Below are 17,553 nucleotides of genomic sequence, written 5' to 3' on the forward strand. Positions count from 1 at the left end.
AAGCGATAAACGCTCTTTTCTCTGTCAGCTAAGAGTGCTACGAATTGTCTATTGAAACGGAGATATATCCAGATAGTAAGTCCCACTTCTAAGAATAGTTTTTCTATACCATTTCATTTTCCGACTGCGATCATTATAGGAAACTACATGTATGGAGAAAGCGGTCTTTCAAATCAAAACCATTTTTTGTTTTTAAATAGAAAATGTATTCTCACCTAGAAAACTATTAGTTGCTACATTAACACCTTTCGAAAGCATTATTTTTTTTTTGGAAAATTTAATTCAATATTTGAACAAGTAAATTTATAGCACTTACCTACAAAATTTCAGGTATAAAGCTATCGAACATTTTTTGGATTTATTTAAAATTCGACAAATTTTCAAAGTGTCGAAGAAAGGAAATATTCATCAAGTTATAATTACCTGGGGTAGTCGGCAATTTAAAATTAGCCGTATCCATAACTTAATATGGAACTGGCACGTCTGTTGTTAGATTACCTAAGGACTACGACCACATAAATTTTTGTTTTGTAACAAATAAGTCAACAAATGTTTGATAGTAACTTTATCCTCGTTGCAAGATTTTTAAGACAATTTTCAAAATTAACCGAGTACTAAACATTTTAATAACCTAAAACGACGTTAAAAAATCATGGAATTAAAAAATATACAAATTTGTGCAATTAAATACTGAGTACAAGTTTTAAAAATATACCAAATCGAAACAAATTAAAATACTGGATTGGAATCAATTATTGGAAGTAATATTCACTAATCGGCTGTGTTTTTTTTTTTTAAATTATTGTTATTCAGAAAAGTAAAAACCGAAATATTCTTGTACATTTCAGTCGGTTATACTATGCGAGATATTCGTTATAAATGGAATGAAGGACCCAATTCTGTGGGTGTGTCAAACGAGGTATCGTTGCCTCAATTCAAAGTGCTTGGGCATCGACAAAGAGCAATGGAAATCAGCCTTACAACAGGTATAGAATATATTATAATAATATTGAATATATTTTTTAGTTGTTCGAAAATGATAAGTAAAAATAATCTATATTTATGAAAATTTTCATTAAAAGAGAAAAATGAAATTATAATTGTACAACTATTAAAATTGGAAAGTCACTTGTAATGTGCCAATCGATTTTGAAACTTTTAAGTCCTTATATAATTCGTTCTACAAATTTCAGAAAATAATTATCACATTAAAAATAATGTTCGAAATATGGTAATCTAAATTGATACCTGAATAAGAATCGATTTTGACGACGTATGAAATATATAATTATAAATTCTGTCTATGTTACCCAGTTTCAAACTTATATCACCATTCTTACAATTTTTTTCTAGAAATATTAGTAAATAATTATATTTATCTGAAAAATGGTATTTTTCATATTAATTTGATATTATTTCAATAAACGTCCAATAACTTCCCATGTAGATATTAGTTTTTAGGATAAGAAGTTACTTCGGGAATAAATTTATTTATCTCAATAGCCTTTGCCATAAAACTATTCAATTTTCTTCACAGGAAAAGGGAAATTTCTGCTATTCTGAAAGTTATTTCCATGAAAATTTTTCCTCAATTAAATAAGGAAAATACATAATAATCAAACTAAACATGTCGGTCAAAATTTGAAAAGTCAACTTCAAATAAATAAGTTTGCAGTTTACTTTTACGATAAAAAAAAAATATTTATAGATTTTCTTTCATGGCACTTTTTCTTGGGGGACGTTATTTTCAAGTAAAGCATTGACAGCAATGAAAAATGACATTGTGTGACATTGAAAATCAAGATTATTATCATATATTTATATACTTTTGGAGATTATATTAATTATAGATACACACTTTAATTCATTCACTTCTATTTCATCACTTTTTAAACTGAAAATAAAAAATAGTAAAAACCCTTTTTCTTAGCATGGTTTCATTTGTTGACTATAATTTGCAGACTCGGCATTTTCATCAAGAAAAAAAAATATCAACAACATCCCTTAAATAGTACAAATAAATATAACTAATCGTCTAATGTTTTAAACAAAATGTACTTTAATACTAACTTTTGTTTGTGAAAAGTTTTCATAAACCATTTTGTTTTCAAGCAGGAAACTCGAAATATATACTACGTAACTACACTGTGTTTTATCAAGCCTATCAATGATTTATCGGTGTATAGGCCCTAACAAACGAACTACGAGAATGAACTAGTTTTGATATAAATTAACATTTAGAAAAATGATAAAGCAATACAAGGCCACACTGGGAAAAAATTATATATTATGCGTATTTACGCATATAAAATTGTAAATTGTATCGTATTTTGAATTGTATCAAAACATCATTTAAATAATTTTGTCACATATTTTATAAAGGATGGCGCCAGTTTTTTTTTTTTTTTTTCAACAATTCAATAGCCACGTAGATAAAAGTTGCATACATATTTTTTCAAAATATAGCTCAGAAAATTGTAGATAAGATAGTATTTTTACTTTTTACAAGAATACCAGTGGATTTAATTTCCAGGAACATCAGTATTTCATTTCTATTTATAAAAGAAATTCCAAAATGTATCCTGATAACACAAGAAAATTATTCAAATTTACTAAAATCGAATTGATACAATCAAAGCTTATTCCAAACATGAGTTTATATTGGCATAATATCACTTTATATACGACTTTACTCGATTAGAGTAATATAACGATAAACTTTTTATTTTTATTTTTAATTCGACGGAAAAGGCATAATGATTTTCCTGATTGAAACCTACATGCTTGCGAATTATTACCCGGCGACCTGCACTGTGGCTGTGTCAAATCAATTAAATTTTAATACAAAAATGTTTCAGTAATTGGATTCAAGAAAACGATATTTTATGTTACCGTAAATTCAACCTTAACCTTCTGATTAACTTAGATCTATCCAACGGGTTATGGTTCTTGCGCGTGATAGGGGTTTCGTAGGAAATAAAACCGGGATGAGTAGACTGTGCCTAGATTTTTCGTAAAGTATTGCAAACAAAACTTATTAACAATTTCATTGTTTACATCCCTGTTACCCGGAAACTATCGATTGTAGCGACAAAATTTATTGACAAAACTTCCAGGCACTAAGTGGAAATGTTAGTTTCGAATGTAAGTAACGCAGTAAAAACCGATTAAACTCGAGATTCTTGGAAATAATGAAATGGAGATTATTTATTTTTTTTGCCGTTACCGTTGTTGATTTGAGACGAAAAATGTTCTGCAGGAAAATAAAAGTTGAATTGAAGGTTCAAATTTTCAGTCAACAATAAGGAACGATAAAAAAACTTAAGAATAATCACTTCGTACCCTAAAGAATCATTCTGAATTCGCTTCTTTGCTTGTTTTATTAAATTATAGAACGTATTTTAGTTTCAATAATATCTCTTCATTGTACTTGAATTAAGATATTGCAAGTAACAATAAGATGAAGGGTACGGAATTTATTGTTCACAACAACAACAATAACAATAACAAAATTAGACTATAACAGAATTAGTTCGGGTTTTGTTTTAATTTTATGTATAGAATGCTATTATGTAATATATATATACATAATCCTTAATTTTATATACGAGTTAATGAAATAAACTTTGACGATCCAACAAACAACCCTTACTTATTACGTATAGTATGCTGGACTGTCATATGACTGACTACAGGGTGATTTGAATATGTAGTCGTGGTCACATACAGTAGCTGTACATTGACTTTCATAAAAAAAATAATATAATGAAAAAAAATTTAAAAGAAAAATATTACACCATTTAAGATAGGGACAGCTTACGATGACATACTGCTCCATTCAAAATCAGTGCTTATTTTAACTCATATATCCCTTGTAACTCTTTTCATTAAGGTTTTTCGATTTAAAAACATGGAAGAAAAGTAAATTTCAGTTCTTTTCGAAGCAGAAGTCTGAAGATAGAGAAACAAGTATTATTAGGTTAGGTAAGGTTATATTGGCTGCCCACGAAGGACACACTTAGGCTATAGAGCCCATTGTGATACCATATATGTATTTTACCACCTTTCCGCTAATAATTTCATTTTACAGGCTGAGTGCACTTCTTTCATGCATATACCATGCACTACACCAGCCCATCACAACTATTAATTAAATTAATTTTTGTTGCAACGACGGGAATCTATCCCGCTACCCTAGGCATACTGCGGACGGAATTGGTAACGCCTTAACCAACTGAGCTACCAGGGTGACAACTGAACTGTTAGTAGTAGACCAAAACTACTTATTGGATAAGAATTGCTAAATTGATACTCCCGCAAGTCCCATCTTTGACAGAAACTTAAACAAACATACAGATTTTTAACCTCCTAATTCAGTTTAGAGAATTGCAATGAAGATGCATAAGATACTTTCTTTGACACTAGTGGATCAGCAAACTGATTTCCAACTCTCTCGCTCAATCTGATCAACTATTAATTAAATTAATTTTGTTGCGACGGCGGGAATCCAACCCGCTAATAGGGTGACAGGTATCATTACTTTTTAAGAATTCAACTGTTGAGGATTTCCGAGTAAAAACATTCATTGACGCGACTTACTTGACAAAATTGGAAACTTAGGCATTTTTTATCTCGTGTTTAAAACGATCCAAATTTCTGAAACTTTCGGATTTAATAGTAAGCCCTATTTATACTCTGTGAAAGAAAAGTTCGTTAAATTATGTCAAAAAGTGGGTTTTACCATAGTTTTAGCATAGGAACTGCAAATACCATGCTGGAAATACCTTAAAAACTGTTTTTATTATTGATGTTAAAATAAAATGCATGACAAAAAAGAAATAATATAAAAAAAAAACTCATCACATCGTTGATAATAAACAACAACAAAAATTAAAAAAGTCATAACATAATGATGCGATGATCGTGAACATGAACGGGCACATAAACTGTAAACGTAAAATGATTTATTTATTTGTGTCTAGTGATCCAGAAATTATTATTCATTCATGATTCAATGAAATGTAAATATGAATAAATTACTTTTAATATCATCATCATCAGTCTTCATCTACGTACCAAAAGCTTTATACTCCAATCATCTTAGGATTTCACCTCAGAATCGAACGGAATAAGCTGAATTTTTGTACAAACCTTTATTTTGATAGTGCAAATGATGTCTCAAAAGTTACATATGGTCACGAGTGCGCATCCTTAAATATTCAAGGTCAAAGGTCGAGAAAAAGTTGTGGAAGATAAAATTTTCTTCAAAGTTTGTCTGAAATTTTGGTTGTATTTAACGGTGCAGAAGATGACGCGCTCAGCTTAACATACTGCTGGGTCAATATTTATAAATATAAGGTATTAAATAATTATTTAAGTAGTATTTAATGAATAATTTTTTAAAAAAATAGCATAAAAGACTGGGATTCCCGATTGACCCTGTCTATTATACGGTTTTTTCACTAAATACTACCTACTTAAGTAATTATTTATTACCTTATATTTATAAATATTGACCCAAAATTTCAAACAAAATTTGTAGAAAATTTTATCTTCTACAACTTTTATAGTAAATTTTAATACGATTGAGGGCAAAAGAAACGGGATATTCACAAAAAACTGATTTTCGCGACCTTTGACCTTGAATATCTAAGGATGCGAACACGTGACCATATGTGACTTTTGAAACACCGTTTGTACAAACCGTGTATCAAAATAAATGTTTGTACAAAAATTCAGCTTATTCCGTTAGATTCCGAGGTTGAGCTTTTTTTTTACTAAGATGATTGGGTTATTAACTTTAACAACGAATTGAACTGGTACAACACAAACTGAACTGGTACTAGTACAACGCAATGTTGAATTAACTAACCCCTTTATTTGAATGAAAATATTTTGAAATTTTTGACACCTTGTCATTTGTCATGTCCATACGTCGGTCGTACAATATACAAAATAAGTAACGTTTGTCTGTTTGTCTGTCAGTCCATCTGTCGTCCATTCATCTATATTATTATCATTTCATGTTAAATTTGACGTATGACATTTTGGATAGATAGATATATCATCAAACATTATTTTATTTACAAATAAATTATTTACAAATCAAATAAAATAATTGTTTCAAAATGAATTTATTATATAGTACAAATACAAGTATTTGAACTAGGCTTAGAAAATAGTTCTGCGTAGAAAAAAAACAGTCAAATAGTTCTACGCGAAAGTAAACAACAAATTTTATGCAAAGGCAGGTAACACAGGTAAAAAAAATTAATTGCAAAACTATATGTTTACCAAATATTTAGCTGTGAACTACCCGCTTCGCTGGGCAACTTTAAATACAAAAATTATTGTGTTATAAACTTCACCTCATATGCCGTCACTTATCCTCTTTTTGTTCGTATTCGACAAATTTCGTTATTTGGCGTGGAGCCCTAATTTTTTGAAAATATTCCATACGTGAAATAATTTTTCAAATCGCAACCTAGTACGTACACCAATATCTTGAAGGAATATATCTTAATTTGGCCTAGTTCATATTTGGCCGTTACTTTCATCTTTTTTGCGTTATTGCGCTATTTCCAGTTTCACATTTCGCAATGACTCCGTTTTTCTCTGTATTTCTTCTATATTTGTAATTTCTGGGCCGTAAGCTTTTTTATCGACGTCAAAAAACTTTTATTCCCTATTTTACCCCCTTTAGGTCAAAATTTTCACAAACATTGAATGTCGTATTTATGTATATCTAATCAAACGCCTAAAGAATAAGTTTCAAGCTTTTAGCAAAAATTTGCTTCTATAATTGTATCCCCTATTTCAACCCTTTCTCGGGCACTAGTCTATCTCTGTACCAAATTTTATTTAAATCGGTTCCGTTATTTTATTCGTGATTGTGAATCACACAGACAGTTAGACAGGCAGAGATATTTTCGCATTTATAAAATGTAGTGATTAGGTTGCCGAAACCAAAAATAATATGCATTTCTTTTTACTTTTTTTAACCGAAGTATACAAAATGCTTTTTTTTTTGGAATCTTCTTTAAGAAAATCATCGAAAGTAGAAACATGACGAAACGAGAAGATAGAAATCATTTAAAACCGGATACAATATAAGACACATGGTAATCTTGTCTCGTCTCATGTAAACTCTAATACTAAATTAGATTCTTTTTATTCGTATTTATACAATGCGCTGCACTCTGCTACCATTCGTATACACCATCATCAGATCATCATTTTTCATTAAAAAAAAGAGGTTCCAATGTGACCATAACCTTAAATGGGGTAATAACATAAATATCATAGATACATATATAGATAGATAGTTCCATTCTCTATGTTTTTTTTTTTTTAATCCAACAAGCTATTCATAATATAGATTATATAATTTATAATCCTCTTCGGTATCATACAGCCGACACATAACTATATAATACTAGTCTCTAGCTCAATCTCTAGCTATCTCATATGTATATATACAGGATGTAACAAGCGCATGTTAAACACGAAAGAAAGTAATATTTATCTTGATATATGAAAACAAGATCACATTTCCACCAAAATATATTTCTAGTGAAAAACTATAAAGAAAATTCAATCTTGAACTCTTGATGGAAAATAAACCCTAAAAATTTGTGTATCAAAACGAAGATCTCAACAAAAAAAACAAGAATGAAATAAAATAGAAACTGTAGATTTTCTAAATATCTTCTACATAAATTTATCTCTTAAACCGTAAATGAAAAAGAAAATGCAACAGCAATTGTGCAACAGCAATTGGTGGTGAATTCAATAATGAATTTCTCAGTACCCCAATATTCTCAGGTGATCTAATGGACTGAGGGAATCCAGTACTTTGTTTTGTCGTACTTGCAGTTTGCCTGAACGTAGTGACTCATGTAACAATTGATTTTCGCTTCAGAGCAGGAGTCAAAGGGGCTAAATTAAATCGATTATGAAAGGCGCACTGGGTTGCGATCACAAAACATCTGCTTGAGTAGGCCTAAATGGTAAACGCACACTCCTCACTGCTCCAACACATGAAGGGGACTGAAATTAAGTAAAACAAAACTTAATGTATGTGTCCACGTTATAAAAAAACAAATTAATAATTGGTCTCATTCAAGCAGTTTGACCGTTTATAGACTACGATGCCACTGAGAAACACACAGACGCACAGATAAACACTTGAAATTCATAAAACGCCTTCTTTTATCAATATCAAAGTGATGGTCAAGGACATCAGATGATATGAAAAAGATACTTAGCTATCATTTTTTGGGACAAATTTTTGGAAATATTTTAATTGAAATTGAAATATTTGATTTGAGTTTGTTCTTTTGAATTATTGTTTTGTATTACCTAATTATTTTACCATTTCACTTTTCAAAATGAATTGAGCCAGGTTTATTTGACCATTCATTTCCATAGTAATTATTTATATATTAAAATTATACGTCATGCCTTTTCCAAACCGAATCGATTTGGAAGATCTTAGCCAATTTTTTAATTTTTTCGGGTACAAAACTCTAATCTAAGAACACCTCCTGTGAAATTCCTTTCAAATGAAACCAAAAAAATCAAAATCAGTTCATCCGTTTAGGCGCTACTATGCCACAAATAGACACACACAGACACACACACACACACACACACACACACACACATAACGATCAAACTTATAACACCCCTTTTTAAATTCGGGGGTTAAAAAGCAAGTGATGCTACCCTGTACTATTATTTGATTCTCAGTTCTAGTTCCAAACATTCATACACCCACATACATATACCCACATGCAACATCCGGTACGTACCATAGACTACTCACAACTACCACTCAAACGGAAGGATTAAGCAACAGATTTATAAAAATACAACAAATAAGCAAAATAAACAAGGAAGAATAAAGTTAGCAAATAAACAATATATGATAAAACTACATACATATTAGTTACGAGTTTTGAGAGAAGAGCATTGTATGCATTGAACAAACAAATATCTATAAACAACAACAACAACAACAACATGTCGATGTCGTCTTCATTATTTTGAGAATAGAACAAAAGTATTGGAGGTATTCTATATGTTTGTATCTATAATAGGTACAGCAAAGCAAATAGATAAAATAGGATAAAATAGGTTACTGTAACAGTCAGAGAGTACCTCTGTTGTTGTTGTTGATTCTATTTGTACTACACTAATAGTTAAATGTATCGATTGGTTATCGATAATAATTCATTTTGAATGAACAATAGATGACAAAAAATTTATTTAATTTATGTGTATAGTACATATGAGGTGATTTTTTTTAAAGTTTCCATCTAAATATTTCGAAAATGGAATCAAAAATTCAAAAACGCCAAAATCAACAAGTCTTTTCTATTTTATATCTTGTAATGATGCAAATCTGGATTTTTTCGAGGTTTTTGAATTTTTGTTTTGTGATGTTTCGGCTCTTAAAACTGTTGGCACTATCCGATAGTACATAAAAAAAAAGAAAAGTTAACTGAGTTGTAGAAATTTTTCTCAAAATTGAGCTTATGTACCGCAAAATTTCTTCATTTTTTGGAGAGAGATGATCAGAGAAAGTTGAAAATATACAACCAGAGATATCCAAGAAAACGTCACCTAAGAAAACAATGTAGAGATAAAATGCCCCAAAACCGCCTGCAGCAGATCGTGCGAAACATTCCGGAACCGCAAAACTATTTGTCTGAAAATCAATCCACTACACTTGCAGAGTTTTCCGACCATTAACCAAGCACTGACTTTTACCCAATGTTGCTTAACTTCACTGATCGGTCGTGAATCAGAGTTTTAACCATGGTGAACACCAAAGTAGAATTTTGAACCCCTACTAAAACCTTTTTTAACTCACTATCTTTAAAATGAACAAATTTTTATAAACTTTTTGTTATACCCGATAATATTTATACTCGATATACACCCTGTATAAATATATTTATTTGATATTTTAAATATTTTAATAATTTCCAAGTCATTCTTCAATTATCATTGCAAGCTTTATCCGGTATTGTTTCACGATTAAATCCTGAATCTCCTTGTACATAGGGAATGTAAAAAACTACGAAACTAAGTTTTCAAAACTGAAAAAATTACTGATTGAAATCATTTTTAACCCCCGAACTAAAAAAAAGGGGGTTATAAGTTTGGCCGCTATGTGTGTGTGTCTGTCTGTGGCGTCGTAGCGCCTAAACGGGAGAACCGATTTAATTGATTTTTTTGATTTTGTTTGAAAGGTAATTTAAGGGATAGTGTTAAAAAGGTTCAGTTTGGAAAAGACTTTGAGGAAACAGGCAATTTAATGGAGAGTATTCTAAGATATGTTTCAAATGCGAGTTTAGGGTTTCGCAGCTGAAAAATTTTTCGGGGGTTTTTAATTTTGAAAATTTCACTTATGAGAAATATTTTTTGATCATTTTTAAACGATATAAATTATTATTTTCAACCGGTCTCAGATACTAGTTGTACTTCCATATCCCTATTCCAGTTCAATAAGGAAAAAAATATCCGAATGTGCCTTTTAGAACCATTCATAAATACTTATCACAATTATTCCATGAGAGCTATATGCACTTGTTTAGTATCTGTTTCATATTGTTACCAAATTTTTGTTTTTTTCGATATTACAATAAATCAACAAATACCACCCCACATAAAGCTATATTTGGACTTCGATGATGAGAACCTATTGATATATCCGGCGTTCAAGGAAATGGCTTTTACTTAGTTTGAAGTGGAAATAGACTAAACAGACATATCTGTACGATATAGGTGGGTATGAACGAAAAATACAATATGATGATTGTTAGTAGCAACCAACACACAAGAAGAAGAAGAGTTGTCAATTTGAGTTGAAATAGTAACTAGCCCAGCATGATAGCAACCCCATCAGGTTGATACCATGCGATATCTTCTATTATTATTTTATATTTATGAGAGAACTATATATAGAAAAAGGTTCTACCTATGTGTGTAGTATATTATGCTACCTACAAATCTCACTTTATATATATATATATATATATATATATATATAAAAATAAAGTCTTTTTGTTTTTTCTTTTACCATTTTTACTAAAAGAATTCATCATTTTCATCTCTGGAAAAAAGATGTCCTTGTTATTTTTATACTTCAAAGTCGATACTGATATAGTTGTTTTTTACATCTACAGAACGTCACTTTTCAAAATAAAAATACGGAGCGAATCGTGAGAAATGCACCGAGCTCCAAGAGTGTCTTATAAACATGAAAATAATGTGAAAACCCAAATATTGTTATCCGATTTTAACGAACCGAACGAAAAAAGGTGTGTTATAAGTTTGACCGCTATGTGTGTGTATCTGTCTGTGGCATCATAGCGCCTAAATGGATGAACCGATTTTAGTTTTTTTTTGTTTCATTTGAAAGGTAATTTAAGAGAGAGTGTTTTTGGCTATGTTTCAAGTGCGAGTTTAGAGTTTCGATTTCGAAAACACGAAAAACTTGGCTATGATCTTCCAAATCGATTCAGTTTCGAAAAGGCATGACGTATAATTTTAAAATATAAATAATTACTATGGAAATGAATGGTCAAATAAATCTGGCTCAATTTATTTTGAAAAGTGAAATGGTAAAATAATTAGGTAATTCGAAACAATAATTCAAAAGAAGAAACTCAACTCAAATATTTCAATTTCAATTAAAATATTTCCAAAAATTTGTCCCAAAAAATGATAGCTCTCTAAGTATCCTTTTCATCTCATCTGATGTCCTTGACCATCACTTTGATATTGATTTAAAAAGGATTGTTATAAATTTAAAGTGTTTATCTGTGCGTCTTTGTATTTCTCAGTGGCATCCTAGCCCCTAAATAGTCGAACCGACTCGACTGAGAACATTTTATACCTAAGTTTACAAGGAATAAATCGCATTTGTCGGGGGTTTTTTAAATTTTGTAAATTTCACTTGTTCTTCTTGCACTTTATTAAAGTGCAGTACAACTTGTTCTTAAGTTATTTCAATGAATCTGTGACAATTTTCGTAGCATCTCTGCTTTACGGATATGGTTTTTTTACTAATTTCGCTATAACTTGAAAACAAATGAAAATCGGATAACAAAATTTGGGTTTGGGTGCATTCTTCACGCTTCACCCTGTATATTGGATCATTCTATCGGGTGGCTTGAAACAATACCTGTATAAATTTGAGTTATTCAACTTTTCACAGAATCTGGATAATATGAAGAATTAAGAAGCCATTCGAAGTGCATTTAAAAGTGAAACCGATTTAAAATTTTTTCGCCTAACTTGTCCCGATAGTGAGGAAGTATTTTGATTGAGAAAGAAGACATAAATATTATTTTCTGGAATAAACATTGAACTAATATTTGACTTAAATTTTTAGTTCACTCAATATTAACTTGTCGTACTAAAACTGTAGTGCATACTGGATTAAGAAGATTGACATCGTAAGATATGTCGTTCATGGTCACGAAACAAAAACGTGATAAGAAATTATGATGTGAATTATTTAGGATATAACATTTCATAATTTCTTAAATGTATTCTACATCATTCCGTATGTACGTCCGTACTATGTTCGTACTCATATAATGCGCTCGAAAATATATATCGTGATAACAATAAGAAAATTACAATACATTCACAAAGTTTATTCGTTTTGAAACTTTTAAAACCCTAGCTCGAGTGTCGCATTCAATTCGCGTTTTTCAATTTTCGTTCTTTTCGGTAGTTCCTTTATCTACCGTATATGTTTAAAATCTCGCTGAATCTCGATAAGTTAAAAATCAAGGGAAATGGTAAATAGTTTAAACTATCGAGTTTTTAACATACCAAAGGTTTAAGTTAAGGAGTTTTTAATGGTGCTTTTATTCATATTTTTACTCACTGAGGTTTATTTATGTTCTTGGTTTATTGCTGAGCCTAGAAGCTCGAAATTTTATACCTTAAGTAACGTAAGTGAACACTAAGAAGGGATTTTTGGAAATTCATCCCCTATAAGGGACTCAAAAAGGGATTGCATTTTGTATATGGGAACTGCAAGTCAATAATTTTATAGATAAATATGAATCAACGTATGTTATAATGTCACCAATGTCATCAAATACATCCGATTTTTGTACTTTTTGGGCCAAAACTGAGTTTATGAAAATTGCAGATAAAAAAAATTTCTGGATTTTTTTAAAATTTGTATAAGGGGTCAAAATGTCAAAGTTCAGCTAGCTGGGAATTTTTTTGTTAATTGATTGTTTCTGTAAGTATCTGAAATGAGTAGGCCACTAAAATTAATCTGTAGTTCAAGAAAGCTCACTTGACTATCTTAAGTGGAATACAAAATTTGAATATTCATAAAATGTATTTGAGGGAATCGTATAAACCATGGGATAATATCAATTATCTTTTGCTAATATCTTATGCATATCACATAATACTATGTGGTAATAAATAAAAATTTAACTTGAGTGCGGTATTGGCATATCACTGACAATAACAATTACTTACTGAAATTGAATCAACATATAGTTTACATCCCAGCTAAAGTAATGATATCGATATAATTAAACTCGTATGGAAATAACTCGCAAAAAAATTCATCCTTACAATAATATATCTTTACTTTATGCAACAAGAAAATGGATGGATGGTATTTGATCATGTGATTTATATGTCGTCTGACATTTGTTTTGTTTATTTACAATCCTCGAGAGAAAAGAATAAAACCTATCCACACTATTTCTGTTCATTCATTTATTTGGTTGTATGAATAGCACTTCCATATTTGTAGAAAGTATTTACTCTTTAACTTTAAATTAATTATATGAATTGGTTAGTGTTTTGCTACGAGGCATCCTCGCCTCGCCCTGGCTCAAAATTTTAAGCCTCGTTACTAACCGAGGCGAGTCGAGGTATATTGTTTCAAAAGACGAGGCGAGGCGAAGCGAATTTGATGAAATTCCATTCTCATTTAGAACCCCTGGGCCTGGCAGTGTATCACGACTACTGCAGGAGCTGTCACAGTGGTGAAGAGGAGGAGACAATGCCTCATCTTCTCTGTCACTGCCCAGCTCTTGTCATGAGGAGATGGACTTACTTGAGCCAGCTTCTCTTTGACGACCTCTCCGACATAAAGTGCGTCAGCGTCAAAGCTCTTCTGCTGTTCTTAAACAGCTTCAAATGGTTCATGGAGTAGTGGGGATGGGCCAGCCCTTTTTCGGTATCACAACGGATCCTATGGTCTATGTGTGTCCCACCCCAGAACAGCCACTCTAACCTAATCTAACCTATTCTCATTTACCTTATGCATGCAAGAACATGACAGGTGAAAACCCAAGATGATTGTACAAATAGAAGTCATGTGAACTCGTATTAGAATTTTTTTATATAGATGTCGTATTTTTTATAAAACCTTTTGTTATGTCACCTTCAGAGTCACAGTTATGTCTTTCAATGTTTTACCTACCATCTATTTTTTTTTGTATTCATTCATAAAAAAAAATAACAAAAATACAGTGAAAACATTATGCGAAATTTATTTATTTACATCTGATCTTTAAGTCTTTACATATTCCAAAACAAATCTGGTTGTTTTTCCTAACGTAACATTCAGGTCCGTGCGCAGGAATTATCCAAGCGAGGGGTTCAAGCTTTTGTTCGCTATGTTAGGTTATAAAGCCAATAATAGCAAAAAATTCTTTTTTCGAGTAAGACATATAACATATTACGCAAAAATGTGATATTCAGTCTATTTTTCATAAAGTTAATTCTGCGAAGTAGGGGGAAAAACTTTTCCAAAACTCAACGGCTTCCACACCGAGATGAGCGAAACTAAACAGATTAGCTGATCCTCAGATATTGTCAATTTAAGGTATGTTTTGAGACGATGCATGGTAGAAAAGGAGCGTCCATTCGTCGCTGTTGTCACAGGAAAAACTGCCAGAACGCGAAGCATTTTGAAAATTTTGAAAACAAAGACCTTAATTTTTATCTATACTACCTTTCTGCAAGGACACAAGCATCAATAAATATCCGGGAGTTCCATTTGCGAACTGCTAGTTGCTCCTAAAAGAGGATATCTTAAAAAGGGACAATCTTAGATGGAGGGAGGAACGTACTTGTGGTACTACAAGACAGATATGGCCTGAGTACAACCGCAGGCGTTCCGAAGATCTTATATCACTCCCAAGGGCCTCTGTTCGTAAAGTTGTTGCGGCTATTACAGGACACTGGTTGGGCGGCAGGCATGCTGAACGCTTGGGCCTGGCAATGTATCACGACTACTGCAGGTGCTGTCACAGTGGTGAGAAGGGGGAGATAATTTCTCATCTTCTCTGTCACTTCCCAACTCTTGCTATGAGCAGATGGACTTACTTGAACCAACCTTTCTTTGACGACCTCTCCGACCTAAAGTCCGTCGACGTTAAAGATCTCCTTCTGTTCTAAAACAGCTCCAAATGGTTCATGGGGTAGTGGCCGGGAATGGGCCAACCCTTTTTCAGTATCACAACGGACCTTATGGTCTAAGTGTTATTTTTTTTTCTACTATTTTATTTTTGAAATAACTTTATAAAAATATATCACATTCTCGATATTCTTAATCACCATGAGAGTCTGTATAATAGCAAACAATATACCTTGTTATATTTTCCAAAAACAAATATTATATGTAAATGTATATTTTGTTGAATTAAAAGCAAAACTTTGAAAAGTACGCTACGAGCAATTAAAATAATTGAAAATTTCCGTTTTTTTTTTCAACCTGGTTTTTACATTGAATGAGTTATGGTATCTATAGAACTCTATAACTAAACATTATTAACTCTGTTTATATGCATACATAAGTTTATAAAAGTTTAAAACTATATAGTTTTATGGATGATAGTTCTACGCGATATACATATTACATAATATTGTATCTAACTGATAAAGTATAGTTTAATATAGGTGAAAAATTTCTGCAAACAAGGTTAATCTATTAGACCGGAAGATATGGGTCCTTCTTTATGCTTCTGTCTCGGAAGTATATAGAAGAGTATATGATTGTTGTCTATTGGTGGAAAAATTTCCAAATCACCGCGATGATACCAAATCGAAAAATTTGTTTTTCATGTTTCGTTTGAGTAGTTTCGATTTCTACTCATTTTAAATTTTTCCTATCAGATAGTAGACGTAAGTTTTCCAAAATTATTAACCGATCATACAAATCGTCAAAACATACATAAATCAAAATCGATCACCTTTATCAAACCTTTTTCAATTCACCAAAAAATGCAAAAATAATCGTAGCAATTCGCACCGTGTAAGATTTACCATGGAGGAGTTTCCATGGTAACGATACACTACTATAATTATAGAATTGTATGGATGCATATATAATTGTATGGATTGCATTTATGACTTACATTGAAAATTTAATATTATTGTCTCACAAATTTAAATAAATAATAATGATAATTTACATTTGAAAAATAATATTTGTGCCATTTTATTTCTTATTTTCCGCACACAACGAATTGGTTGATTTCGGGAATAATCATTCAAACATATTACATATCAAAATATAATATAAAGACTCTCGAAAAACAACGAATAGCGGTCACATTGTGATTACAAGTCACTATATTTAAGAATATGACTCGTATTGTCTCCAGTCAGCTCCTTGTAAGTTACTCATACTTTAACTCTAGAGATTTGAAAAAAGTTACTAAAGTGGAATGCCCAACTGCTATGATAGAAACTAAAATTAAAATTTTAAGAAACGATAGAACTTAACATATTGAAAATTATAAATTTAATTGAAAAATAAAAAAGCTATTAGTTAATTGCTGTTTAATTCGGGTTAACGCAATACCCACCAAAATAAGAAACGAAAATAGCGGGTATTGTATGCCTTATAATAGTGGACTGTTTATTACATTTTATTTTAAATTAAAAATCTTCAAGAGAACATTCGAAATAAATAAAATCCAACTAGGTCAAATAAACGTACTAAAAAGTTTAAAATACACTTAAATCCTTTGCATGCCTTTTAAGAATGGTTTGAGCAAGAAATGAAATTTTATCACCAATATTGCAAGTAGGAAAATTAATAGTTGTAGAAGGTAAAAGTATATCGATAAAATTGAAGAATGGAAACTTTTACTAGCATATTCTTGGATATCTTTAGACAGATGTTTGAAAATGGATCAAAAATATTTCTTTCCGATAAATATTTGACGTGGTGTAGGTTACGATACACAGATAATAATGTTTTAGCAGACAATTAAAGAAGCTTAACTTACCCCGCAATCACTGAAGCATGGCTTAGCTATCAATAAATGAAGTTTGGTTTAATCGGAAAATAGTGAAGCTTGACTTAACCGGCGTTAGTGGTGTTTCGACTAGTCTAAAATGATATTCCGTAGCCCAAGACATAAATAAAGTTTTTTCAAAAGCACTATTAATTATTTCTAACACTATTGATTCACGATATAAGTCACTGCAAATTCTTCAAGAAAATTCGATAGAGTAAAGGGTATAATGGCATTCTCATCT

General features: G+C 31.0%; 1 protein-coding gene across 3 annotated transcripts in view; it reads left to right on the forward strand.

The window, feature by feature from the left end:
- LOC123296488 (gamma-aminobutyric acid receptor subunit beta) overlaps positions 1–17,553 on the forward strand; it is a 231,181-nt gene that overhangs the window by 182,586 nt on the left and 31,042 nt on the right. For all 3 annotated transcript variants that reach the window (XM_044877972.1, XM_044877973.1, XM_044877974.1), the window contains exon 6: positions 849–986. In XM_044877972.1, the coding sequence (XP_044733907.1) occupies positions 849–986 (138 nt within the window). The remainder of the gene's footprint in view (positions 1–848; positions 987–17,553) is intronic.

This window comes from Chrysoperla carnea, chromosome 3, assembly GCF_905475395.1.
Source record: "Chrysoperla carnea chromosome 3, inChrCarn1.1, whole genome shotgun sequence".
NCBI classification, from domain to species: Eukaryota; Metazoa; Arthropoda; class Insecta; order Neuroptera; family Chrysopidae; genus Chrysoperla; species Chrysoperla carnea.